Source organism: Ctenopharyngodon idella, chromosome 5, assembly GCF_019924925.1.
Source record: "Ctenopharyngodon idella isolate HZGC_01 chromosome 5, HZGC01, whole genome shotgun sequence".
NCBI lineage: Eukaryota > Metazoa > Chordata > Actinopteri > Cypriniformes > Xenocyprididae > Ctenopharyngodon > Ctenopharyngodon idella.
In genome coordinates, this window is record NC_067224.1 from 26148891 (window position 1) to 26161974 (window position 13084).

A 13084-nucleotide genomic window follows, 5' to 3' on the forward strand; every position below is an offset into this window, starting at 1 on the left:
GTTTTAATTGTGGGTGGCAAAACATAATGCAATACAATAACGATTAAGAGACAAATTTCAACTTGAAATATTACTAAAAATATAAAAGTTATTCTTATGTTAACTTAAATGTAAAAATCAAAAAGACAGTTTACCATGACCTAAAGGTGGACATTTTTAGAATTATACTAAAAGGCCTTTTACTTACTAAAAAAGTATCAACCAGTGAGCAGAAGGCATGTAGCAGATTTTGTGCAACAGGTTTTTCATCAATGTTTGAAAGTTAAAAATTAGAAATTCATGTATTAAATATGATACAGAAAGGTTAAGGTCTGTATCTTTTTTCGTTTAACTGTATCTGGTAGAACAGCATAAAGGCATTTAATCACACAAAAATAGTATTTGAAATATTTATTTGTAGTTGTATGGTAAAAACCACATTGGATTCCTTGCCAGATGTTTTAGACTCCTCATCCTTGTCAACACATCATAATGGTTTAACCTGTGACCCTGATGCCCCCTTCAATATCTCAACAGCATCCTAACATCTATTGCAACAATTATTACTTTCCCGATTCTGGGTGATTTTAAATTAACAATCTATTAAAACAACCATTATTAAACTGGAATCACCAAATTTGAAGTTATACCCCCAGTAACGCTGTTTGTAACAAAAGCAATTTTTTCATAATAAATATGTGACAAAACCCGTTTTAAATAAAAGTTTAAGAGAGTAAAAGGAAAGTTAAGAATCTAATAATCTTTTCCTATTCTAAAGCCACATTTTAAGCAGATTTTACTTTAAATCTTATCAATCTTGGTTTTAAGATTCATTTTTTTGTTTAAACACTTTCAAACCTATATGAAAGAAAGGAAACATCCCATTTTACACTTCATAAATATTACACAAATATTTTTGTAGTATGGCCTTCTAACAGATTTTTACATTTTATCAATGTTAATACATTTTCCCTTTAAATATTTTGTCAAGTTAGGACTGCAATAATTTGTTGCATTTCACTGACACCTCAGCCAAAACATGTTCTGCAGATATATAAAGTGTGTATGTGTGTGTGTATGTCTGTAATGACTGCACAGAGCAACGATGGGAGGTGTTTGTGATGCATGGACACTAGGTAAGTGTTCCGCCACTGTGTGCACACTGGGTATAAGCAACAGTTGTACTGGAGACATTTGGAAAGTACCAATAATTACAAGCCAAATACCGCCGTTTATTCACATATTACATGCTATTTCTGAGATGCTATGTGAGATGAAAAATATAGCATTTTTGTTTAATACTGAAACCTTTTAAAATTTATAGTGAAGGTCAGTATTGTAAGTGATGGAGACAAGAAGAAAACAAGGCAATGATAAAATGTAAAATGAGGCAACTTGTCTCAATGTGGCTGAGAGATTTGGCTGAGTTTCCCAACAACTGTCTATGAAACCTATAGCCACATTGGAGGTGACAATATTTTGCTGTGCGCTTCATCAGGAGAGGGTCAACTGGTAGGAAGAGGAGGGGACTTGGGATGTAAGGAAGGTGATTTAGCTGACGGACTTGAGTTTGGTCCAGGGGTTGGTGCCACGCACTTCCAAAGGAGGGTCATTGTAGAAGATGTGGTTGCAAAGATCGTCCAGTGGAGGCTCAGGGTCTGTGGTGGCAAACTGAGCAGCATCCTCAATCTCCTTCCTTACCTCAACATCAATCTCCTGCAAAAAGTGTCAGTGTTTAAAAACTGCAGAAATGTCCATGCTAACAATTCTCAAGTATAACTGAGTAATCCCAATTTTATACACCAATGGGACTGATTCAGAAAATTCATTCTCAAGTGCAACTGTGACTATCTCAATGATTGTGTCCTACTTCAGGGTGTCTCTGGTAAACTCCAGCATTCTCACCTTAAGCTCTTCCACACTGGCCATGTTGTTGCTCAGCATCCGATCCTTCAGCATTGAGATGGGGTCGCTCTTACTGCGCACCTCCTGGATCTCCTCGCGTGTTCGGTAACTGGAGACAGAGGATAAGGAGAGCAAAGGCTGTCACAAATGAGCACTAAAAGCATTAGTAGATAGACGATCGAGCAGTTTTACTGAGGTATGATGATACTAGGTAGAGCTGTGCAAGTTACAGTACCATTCAAATGTTTGGGGTTGGAAAGTTTTTTTAAGTTTTTTTTTTTTAAGTTTTTAATTAGCAAGGACAAACAAAATTGATCAACAGTGACAGTAAAGTTAAAAAACAAATTTCAAATAGATACTGTTCTTTTGAACTTTCTACTCATCAAAAAAATCCTAAAAAAATGTTTCACAAAAATATTAAGCAGCACAACTTTTTTTAACATTGATAATAAGAAATGTTTCCTGGGCACCAAATCAGCATATCAGAATGATTTCTGGAGGATCAATGTAACACTGAAGACTGGAATAATGGCTGATTTGCCATCACAGAAATAAATTACATTTTAAAATATATTAGGGTTAGCTTGAAATATTAAGTGTATTTTTCACATTGCTTGTTCAGAGCCTTTAAACTCATCTTGACTGCTTTTTTTGAACAACGCAGTTTTGTCATTAATTACTCACCCTCATGTCGTTCTGAACCCGTAAGCCATTCGTTCATCTTTGGAACACAATTGAAAATCCTTTGAAATCTGAGAGCTTTCTGTCCCTCCATTTACAGCCTACACAACTACCAATTTCAAGCCCCAGAAATACAGTAAAGACATCATTAAAGTAAACTCCAGTGGTTTAATCTTAGTTTAATAAAGTGACGCGAGTGCTTTGTTTTTTGTGCAAAAAAATAAAAAATACCACGTTATTTACAAAATATTAATTTTCAGTGCACGTTCACATGAGCACCACAATGCATGCGTGCTGTGTTGACATGAGAGCAGACAATGTTTCATGAATACATGTTGGAGATTAATATTTTGTAAATAAATTGGTAAATTATGTTTTTTTTTTGCACAAAGCACTTACATCGCTTCATAAAATTGAGGTTAAACCACTGGAGTCACTTGGATTACTTTAATGATGTCTTTACTACCTTTCTGGGGCTTGAAAGTGATAGTTGCGTAGGCTGTCAATGGAGGGACAGAAAGCTCTCAGACTTTATTAAAAAGATCTTCAATTGTGTTCCAAAAATGAACGAAAGTCTAACAGGTTTGGAACGACCTGAGGATGAGTAATTAATGACAGAATTTTCATTTTTGGGTGAACCAACCCTTTAAAATACAAAACTGTTTTTGAATAATAAAAAATATTACTGTATTTTTGATTGAATAAATACAACCTTAAGGAGTATTAGAGACTTCATTTAAAAACATTTAAAAATCGTACCATCCCCAAACTTTTCATCAGTAGTTCATGTAACCCAGTTTAAACAGTAAAATGTTTTAGAAACAAAAACAAATGCATTTTAATTACTAAAATGTTATGGCACGTGTAGTTGATGATGACCTCTTGAATCTACATAATCTCCTATCTAAATATAATCCATGAAGACCACTAGTTGCTCAGAGCAATATCAGTGAGCTTTGGTTGAGATAATATAAGCTATTACCTGACTCCTGGGTCACTCATACTGTGTCCATGATAACGATAGGTCTGCAGCTCCATCAGAATTGGACCCTATGATTATACATTTCAGGCATTTTATTTTTTGCAACATAACTGCTAATATCCCATGATAATATTTCATACAAACGTTTCATAACCAGTGGAACATTTATCAAAATGTTGCCACCGTCGAATTATCCATATAATTATTGTGCATAAAACACATCATCAAAAATCATACTTCCTAACAAAGCTAATAATCAGTGTTTTCCATTCCTACAATTTCACATCACTCTAACCAGAGCTCACCTTTCCTGATCTGCAGTGGTCAGCAGCAAATTTGGTGGCCTCCCTCACACAAAGGACATCCATGCCATCCACCTACAAAACCAGAGAACAGGTAAGGAGATATTCTGACATGAAGAGTAATTTCAGTGCACTATGTGCGTCGTGACACGAGTTAAAGCATGACGGTGTCCTTCCTGCATCATACCCTCAAACCAGGGATGAAATCCCCTCTCTTGTAGTAATCGGTGCTAGCAGCCGCTCTCTCCACAGACGTACCCATGCCGTATTTGTTGTTCTCGCAAATGAAAATGCAGGGCAGCTTCCACAGAGATGCCATATTATACGTCTCAAAGATCTGACCCTGCAGAAACAAAAAAAAGTGCAAAAGTGTACATGAAACCTTCCTGTACAACCACAGCCGTGGACCCTTTATAATGCACAAGTTGTTCAGATGGTTATAAGGTAAGGTAAAGTGGTACAAGAATGGCTCAGTGTTGAAATGTTAGTTAGTAGCTAAATCAGTTTATGGGACTTGCAGTGGGTAAACACATGATTGTTTGGACCTGCATGAAAGTGACTTACCTGATTTGCAGCACCATCACCATAGAGACAGACACACAGCTCATTCTTGCCCTGGTATTTGCAGGCCAACGCTACACCTGCCCCAAGAGGCACCTGGGATACACATGCGTGAAATATAACTCAGGGTTATTATAGTTAACTAAAACTCAAAAACCATTAAAAAAAACAACAACATTTTCGTTCATTGAAATAAACATATGTACAAAATATATAAAAAACTTAAACAAGTTGCCAAGGTAACATTTCTTATTTTAATTTAGTTCATCTTGATATACTAAAATAACTGCAACTAAAACTAAAATTAAAAATAATAAAAACTATACAGATATATATATATATATATAAAAAAATGACAAAAAATATTACTAAAACTACAGTGCAAACAAAAAAAATAAAAACTGATTCAAAATATTAATAACTATAATAGTACCTCAATTAAACTTTTTTTTTTCTTTTTAACACCATGCTAGCTTCTATGACTTAATGTTAATGGCAAGAGCCAGGTTTAGTTATTCAAAAATAAAACTAAATAACGTTTAAAATTCATTTCTCTAAAACCCTTACGATTAAATTTGGATCTACTTGGTTAAAAATAGTGCTATCAAAATTGACGCGTTAACACATGCAGTTCATTCACAGTTCTCTTTCACGCTTGAACAAACAACAACACAGAATTATGCCAAAAATCCCATTTTCCTCATATCCCAAGGACTTAAATAGCTTAAAGCTAAATAACATCTTAAACGAACTTAAAGAGTTGTAAGAAAATGAGATGCGCGTCAGATCCGAGTCATGTTCGGAAGCGGCAGATCTTAAAGTCAAAGCAGCCTAATAAACCAGTTGCTGTGATGTCATTAATGTTAATCAAAGAACAAAGGTAACAGAGAAAATTGTAACTTTAATAAGGATTAATCTATATTTAATTTAAAATTTATTCAGCGAAGACTGTAAAGTGTTTGATAACTTTATTCAATTTCTGTATATCACAGGTAAATATGACATTATAATGGGTTTATGTGAAGCCTGTTTTAAGTTCACTTAAATTAAAAGTTGTTATTATACTGCTGCTTATATTTATCAAGCAGTAAAAATGCCTCTTCCTGCACCCAAGGCGTCTGTGCATGAAAGTCCGAAACAAGGACTGGTGAGACATTGTCCTGCAGCACTTCACAGATGATGAGTGGAAGGATAATTTTAGAATGACACTTCATTCAACAACAACAACAGCACATTACATGTGACATTTTCATTCTGACTCTGCTAGTAGTCCGATTACAAACGGATTATTAGGGTCCATGTAAACGCAGCTACTCAAATCAATGGCACTTTTCAAAAAGGACTAATTTCAAATACCTGAGCTCCCACAATTCCATTTCCTCCATAAAAATGTTTAGTGTACATGTGCATAGACCCTCCCTTTCCTTTGGCAATACCTCCTCGACGACCTGATGGAGAAACAGAGACACATAGAAGAGGGACAGAATAAATAAATAGATATACAAACAAACAAACAAATATAGTACTAAAGAAAAAAAAGACAAAAAAAGTGATAAATAGTAGAGATTAAAAAAAAAACAAATAAAAATAAGAAAATTTATTTTAAAAAAAGAAAAGAAAAAGGCTTCTGTAAAAAATAATTTAGAAGCCTCTGAAATATTAAACTATATTAATCCATTTTGTTGTTCTCACCAGTGAGCTCAGCCATGATCTCACGAACAGTGCCGCCTCTAGTGAGAGTGTACCCATGGGCACGGTAGGCTGTGATAAGATGATCTGTGAGATTAATACCTCCTTCAATACCCATTGCACACGCTTCCTGTTAGGACACAATGCGCTTATAAGAGTTTCTGTCTTTACTGTCAACATTTGAACCCAATTACAAATTACTTTTCCAACCACGTAAATAAAAATATAATATTTAATTTGACAATTTTGCACTAGTCTTCTGCTAGCAAAGATGATGTCTGCTTGTTTGCATTGTATGTGTCACCTGTCCATCATAAAGGTGACAAAAGCCCCTGATAATCTTCTGCTTGTAGAGCTGATCAGCTTTGAGCTCCATGCGTCTTATTGTCTGCATTGTGCGGTAGTACTGAAGCCCCTCCTCTCTTGTAAGCACAGCCTGCAGTGGTGGGCCCTCCTCCAGCTTGTGCAAGTCACATTTCTATCAAAACAAGTGCATTTTTATGCTTTCAAATGAATTACGATACAGTAAAATGCACAGTACAGTACCGTTGATAAGTTTAGAGTCATTACTCCAGTCTTCAGTGTCACATGATCCTTCAGAAATCATTCTAATATGCTGATTTGGTGCTCAAGAAACATTTCTTATTATTATCAATGTTAAAAACGGTTATGCTGCTTGATATTTTTGTGGACAATAATAAATTTTTGTAGTAATAATACATTACATATTTTCCTAATGTCTTGTGCTGTTAAATATGGTATCACGTGGATGGGAATATGCGTGGAAATGATATGCAGATGACGTTATGCATAGTAAAACTAGGCGTTGTAAGCTCCATATATGGTTATTTCGGGGAGGAGATGGGGTGGAGATGCATGTATGCACAATCTTCCGCTGACTGGGTTTTATAAAGGGAATTTTGCACAGGTTCAGGCGTACACAAAATCTAGCTTCTGTGCATATGCACACTTTTAGGATGAAATCTACAGAAAGTATTATACATGAGGCCCCTGGTCTGTCTCTTATTGAAAATTTATTGCCCCTCATTAAAAGGAGAATCAGACAATGATGACCACAGACTGCTGAGCAGCTGTCTTGTATCAGGTGAGGATTGGGCAAAAGTTCAACTTGCAAAACTGCAACAATTAGTATCCTCAATTCCCAAATGATTGAAAAGAGTAAAGGAAAGTTGATGTGACACAGTGGTAAACATGCCTCTGTCCCAAGTTTTTGGAGAGTGTTGCAGCCATCAAAATCAAAATTTGTTTTATATTTACAAAATACAATTAAGTTGGTCAGTGAAAAACACTGGAAATCTTTTCTTTGTACTTCTGTCAGTTAAATAAAGGTTAAACAGAATTAACAAATCACAGATTCTTGATTTCATTGCATTTTAAAAAATGTACAAACTATATAGGCCTATTACATAACAAATTGCAGATCTAATAAAACTCACCTTAATATCAAAGGTGGCCTGAGGGGTAAAGTCAGCATAGGTCCTGGCAGATACCACCACTCTTGCACCCTATGAAACATAAAAAACATAAAAAAAAATAATAGAAAACAAATTAATATATAACCTCTACTGAGAAACAGAGAACATGGAAACCAAAAAATATCAGTCGCATGGAAACACACAAAAAAACAAACACACACACACTTCTGACAGGAACTGAAATGTTAACGACCCTGGTTAAAATCCCTCTGTCTGAAGCAGGAAGCAAACCCAGAGACAATGAAATATATCCGCAATAATCTGACCATAATCACCAGTGTAATTTTACTCAACAACCATTTCAACAGACCTACATTCTAATACCAATAAATCAACACACAGGCTTAGCCACATCATCTGCACTGACTTTGCACATCTCTTTGATTACAGGTTTGGATATATAATAAACCGACACATCAAGAGGAATTCATCCACAATTAGATGCGGGACCAACATGCGGATTGTGGAACACAAGTGTTATTATAGTAACTATTATAGTATCATTGAGATACTATAATAGTTTTTATTAATAGTTTGAATTAGCTTTTATTTTGATATTTTCCATTTGAATTTTTTGATAAAGTTTTAGTTATCTTGTTGTGTTTTTTTTTTTTTTTTTACTAATTGTGATACAGTTTTGTTTTAATCAAGTTAAACTAAATAAAAACGAGACATGTTTCCTTGGCAACTACCTGAAATAAAATTTCAAATATTTTATTTCAATTTCAGTTAATGTTTATTTTATTTCAAGTAACAAAATATTTTTATGGTTTAAGTTTTAATAAGTTTTTAATAAAACGTTTTTAACTTTAATAACCCTGCTGAGTACAAAACAGTTATTTTGCTTTAGGTAACTAACCGGGACAAAGAATGAATAAAGTTCGTAGAAGAAAAATCTGTTTAGTGATTGAAGAGACATTGGCCAAAGCAGTGAGATTTGGAGGAAACCTCTGAAATATAAGTGCTCTGGTTAAAAGGGAAGGGGCATGCAACACTCCATAAGGAGGGTTAAGCTGTGTATATATGAAAGAGACAGTATATAATTTTAATATAGGGGCTGCCAGTACTCACAGCAAGCTGTGGCTCTGGTAAGGCAGTCTCTTCAGCCAGGCTGTGGGTGATCTCTGGGTAGGAAATATCAGGGCCCTGGAGGCTCCCGGCTGGTGGGGGACAATTGGGTGTGAGGGGGTCTGAGCTGGTTATGTTGGAACTGCTGTTAGCTACTGCAGGGGTTAACTGTGCTGGATGAGGGACTGGGTTAATAGGCAACTGAGCTGTAAATAGGGCAGGTGATGGAGGAACATCTATAATTGAAATAATAGGTTTTTCTCTTTCTGTAACAGACGGACCCAAGATTAATTCTTCTGAGGTGGATGAACCACTGGTTATCACCAGTTTTACATAACATTCTTTCTGAGCTATAGCCTCTGTGGGTAAGACATCTGCCAGAAGTCTATCACATGATCCAGAGTCTCCTGAAGACTGGCCACTGGTAGTGTGTCCTAAAGCTTTGTATTCTACAGAAGTGTTTAGAGGTATCTGTGTTAAAGGGGGAGAAACTGAAGGGCTGCAGGGTTGTGGATCTTTTAAAAGTGAAGGGGGGTCAGGATCATGGTCATGTGGAGCGGTCAAATTAGCATATTCGCTCTGGACCGCCAGGAGCTGCAGAACGGCCCGGAGAGTGGAGGACTGTAAAAAGAAGGGCACAGGTCACTCCAGAGGGTCAGACTCAGATGGCCATAAAAAGGGAACGCTTAAAGACCAAGAAGCAAGACGAGAGGTGTCTAGAAACCACAAAAAAGATTTTACTGCACTAAACCAATAAAAATCTAATCTAAGCTAATCTACACTAACCTACTCACAAGCAATAAACAACTGTTAGTCAGTTGTTTACTACTGGCCAAATCACATTCAAATGGTCACAAAGGCCAATGTTGACACAAATATCTAGAAAACAAGGTGCCCAAAAATCAATATAATGCTGCTGATACCTGCATATACAATTTAATCATCAGTAATGAGATGTACACTGATATGAATTGAACATATTTACTCAGAATTAAATAAAAACAATTAGTATCCATTGACAAAGCTGTCATATACACTACTTCGGCTGTTGGAACCGACAGTCACTTTGGTTAATTAATTGGTCACATGGACAAATAACAGGCAGAAAGCCATAACATATCTGAAACAAGTTTCAACTGATGAAATTCTAAAACCAGCAGAGGAAAAATGGGTACTTTCCATTCCATGGGAGTGCTTTTAACGTACGTAAGCACACGTGCGTGTGTGTGTGTGTGTGTGTGTGTGTGTGTGTGTGTGTGATGTAAAGGTAAGATGTGAGCTCTAAGTAACTAGATTGGGTAAATAGAGCAGAATTATTCCCCTCAAACCCACAACACGGCAAACTAAAACAGCCACAATATCTGAGCAATAAGTAAAGCATGTAGCAAAAGCGTGCTTAATACGCCAGAACCAAACAAGTGACTGGAAACTCAGTGAGGAAGAGAAGGTGATCTAAAAATCATAAGTAAGGAAGAAAAGATGATCTAAGAAAATAAGCCTTTGTAATGGAATAATTTCAGACAAAAAAAATAATAATAATAATAATGATCATAATGTTTACAACCAAGGATAGAAAAAAACTGGAAAAAAGAGCAGCTGGACATTAAGCCCATTCTTAAAACTACTATCTCTTACCTCTGATACCAGTTCGGCTCCCTTTAAAGGCAGCCCACGGAACAGTAAGGATGAGATATTGAGAGAGAGAGAGAGAGAGAGAGAGAGAGAGAGAGAGAGAATTAGTATAGAGAAAGATGTTGATTGAGAGAGAAAGAGACAGAAGATGAAGGGTGAATTATTATAAGGAAAAGAGAGATGCCCGACTTGTTCTGCAAAATTCCATTAATTTCATTGTGTCTACAAAACAATGACATTCATTTCATTGTGTCAACAAATCGTTTATTATTAGACTTAAGGTCACAGTTACAGGAAAGGACTCTCTCTGAACCATCCAGGGAGAGAAATTAATCAGGGCTCAGGGCAAAAAAAGCAGCACCAAAAATACCCCTGCTATGAATTCACCTGATGTTTTATTACATGTTTAGGACAATGTAGTTATGGGATTAAACATGGTTTATCATCTCAAAGTATGAATGTGTAGCACATTTGGGATTTTTTTTTTATTATTATTAAATCAGCTCTGAAAATGTAGGAATAAAGAAAAATCTACAAGAAACTACAAAACATTAAATATCATCTACATTTCAAACTCTACTATGGCAATAGAGAATAGAGGTGTACATTGTATAAAAATTATAAAAGTAGATTAAAGAGTTAGTTCACCCAAAAATGAAATTTCTGTCAATAATTACTCATCCTCATGTCGTCCCAAACCCTTAAGACCTTCGTTCATCTTTGGAACACAAAATAAGATATTTTTGATGAAATCCGAGAGTTTCTGAACCACACATAGGCAGCAACATCATTGCACCTTTTGAGGTCCAGAAAGGCAGTAAAGACATTGTTAAAATAGTCAATGTGACTACAGTGGTTCAACCTTAATGTTATGAAGCAAAGAGAATACTTTTTGTGCGCAAAAACAAATGAATAACAACTTTATTGGACAATTTGAACTGTTGTCATATGCAGTCAACGCAGTGCAGGCTTCCATGTTTACGTCCGAACGCCGACTCATTATTGGCCGGCTCCTGCGTCAGCATCATTGGAACGACATGACGGTGAGTACTTAATGATAGAAATTTCATTTTTGGGTGAACTAACAGTTTAAAATTAAGATCAATTGCAATATAATTTAAGTATACAAAGTAAATTGGTGACACTGTGTTTTAATATGATTAGGAAAATTTTTGCCCTCATATACACCGGAATCTTGATAATTTATATATTTTTACATATAATAAGTTTCGACACTCTGTAGCCTAACCTAAATGACAAGGAATGAGTGAAATTAAATTATTAGAAAAAGACTGCAAAGACTGTAAATGTTTACGCAACATTAGTAAATGTTGCCTCAAACATCAGACCATTAACCATCTGGACTTCTGCCACTGCTCAGGTGATGAAAGACAGACTGTCACTCTCACTGAGGTCACCTTTATATAACTTTTATAACAGCAATAGACTACTTAGACTACTTGCTTGAACAGCAAATTTATATTCACATTTCAAATATCATTTGTTATAGTCTTTTATTATTAGTAAAATGACAGCTTGTTGACAAACCATTTTAGACGTTACCATCCCTGTGCAGCTAGCCAGCTAGCCAAGCTCAATCACTATGAAAAAAATTGCGATATCTTACTATATTTACATATATAATTAAAACAAATGCTACCCCGTTTTACGTTAAATAAACAGCACTAACATACGCATTTAACAGCAATATGTGTCTAGTAGGGTGCCAGCCGGGCCTTGTGTACCCTGCAAGGTCAACATGGTATGACTGCGCTTCGTTAGCCGTCAAGACCGCCGTGAATTTGCCTTTACTACTCATAGCGGTAATATTATGTTTCAAGGGATAAAATACTTACGTTCCTGCTGGCGCTGCCCCTCAGAACGTTAGAAATAATGGTCAGCATCTTTCGCATAATATTAACTCGCAGCTAACCACAAAATGATCTCCTTCAGCCCTCCTCTCACAGAAACCAGCTCAACCAGCGAACGAGGTTTACACCCGCTGCAGATTCGCTGCACATTCAGTTCGAAATACTGCCCTCTGCTGGCCAGAGCACACATTACTGGACCAAAAAATATTCCTCGTTTGTTTTCTAACCAAGGTATCAAACTTTGGAAAGCAAATCTCAAATGTTAACATTTTTTTAAACATTAATTTTATAATTGCAGAGTGTGTAGCATTGTACATAAGTACATAAGAAGCACAGAAAATACATCAATATCATATCTAATACAACAGGGCTGTAACCACCATAGACATTGAGGGGGACAAGTCCGCCCCAATATTTAGAAATGGCCAAATTGTCACCCCCAATATTTTTAATATTACTGATGCTGCTCTGCTGTAGTCCATTATGCACCACAAAAAGTTTTAAAAGTTACATTTTTAAGATGGTCTGCCTTAGCGGTCTAACGGCGCTCATCGCTGGCCAATCAAATCAAAGAAGGCGGGGCTTACTGTTCACTGAAGACTAGTGTGAATTCCAATGTGACGCTTTCGTTTAAGCAGTGAAAGAGTATGTGGCGAGTATAAGTAGCTGCTAAACATTTAATATTTGACGATTGTTTCATGATTGAAATATTCAGGAACCGACAATAATATTCAGTGATGCAAACTACTCAACATTTTTATGAAATTTCGCCGTTTTGAATTGAAAACATGCTATTATATGATTAATATATAACTGAATGTGATGAAGCGTTTTGCGTTTTTGACATAGACATACAAATAAAAGTATTTAAAATAAAATATTATTTGCAAATAGTTTAAATTGATTACTTAATAACTA

The 13084-nt window shown here is 35.8% G+C and overlaps 1 protein-coding gene across 4 annotated transcripts; it reads right to left on the reverse strand.

Annotated features, from left to right (window-relative positions):
- Positions 1-375: 375 nt before the first annotated feature.
- On the reverse strand, positions 376-12342 carry pdha1a (pyruvate dehydrogenase E1 subunit alpha 1a). Of its 4 annotated transcripts, XM_051892844.1 has the most exons (13): positions 12152-12310; positions 10299-10319; positions 8667-9284; positions 7557-7625; positions 6404-6577; positions 6103-6229; positions 5767-5858; positions 4414-4506; positions 4037-4192; positions 3853-3924; positions 3548-3615; positions 1885-1993; positions 376-1695 (listed from the first exon to the last, which is right to left on the reverse strand). In XM_051892844.1, the coding sequence occupies exons 1-13, from the start codon at positions 12206-12208 to the stop codon at positions 1531-1533; spliced, it is 1821 nt and encodes a 606-aa protein (XP_051748804.1). In that variant the 5' UTR covers positions 12209-12310; the 3' UTR covers positions 376-1530. The 4 variants fall into 4 exon arrangements, with proteins under 4 accessions (XP_051748804.1, XP_051748806.1, XP_051748805.1 ...); XM_051892846.1 differs by lacking the exon at positions 8667-9284 and having other exon boundaries at positions 12152-12308; XM_051892845.1 differs by lacking the exon at positions 10299-10319 and having other exon boundaries at positions 12152-12307.
- Between the last annotated feature and the right edge of the window lie 742 nt (positions 12343-13084).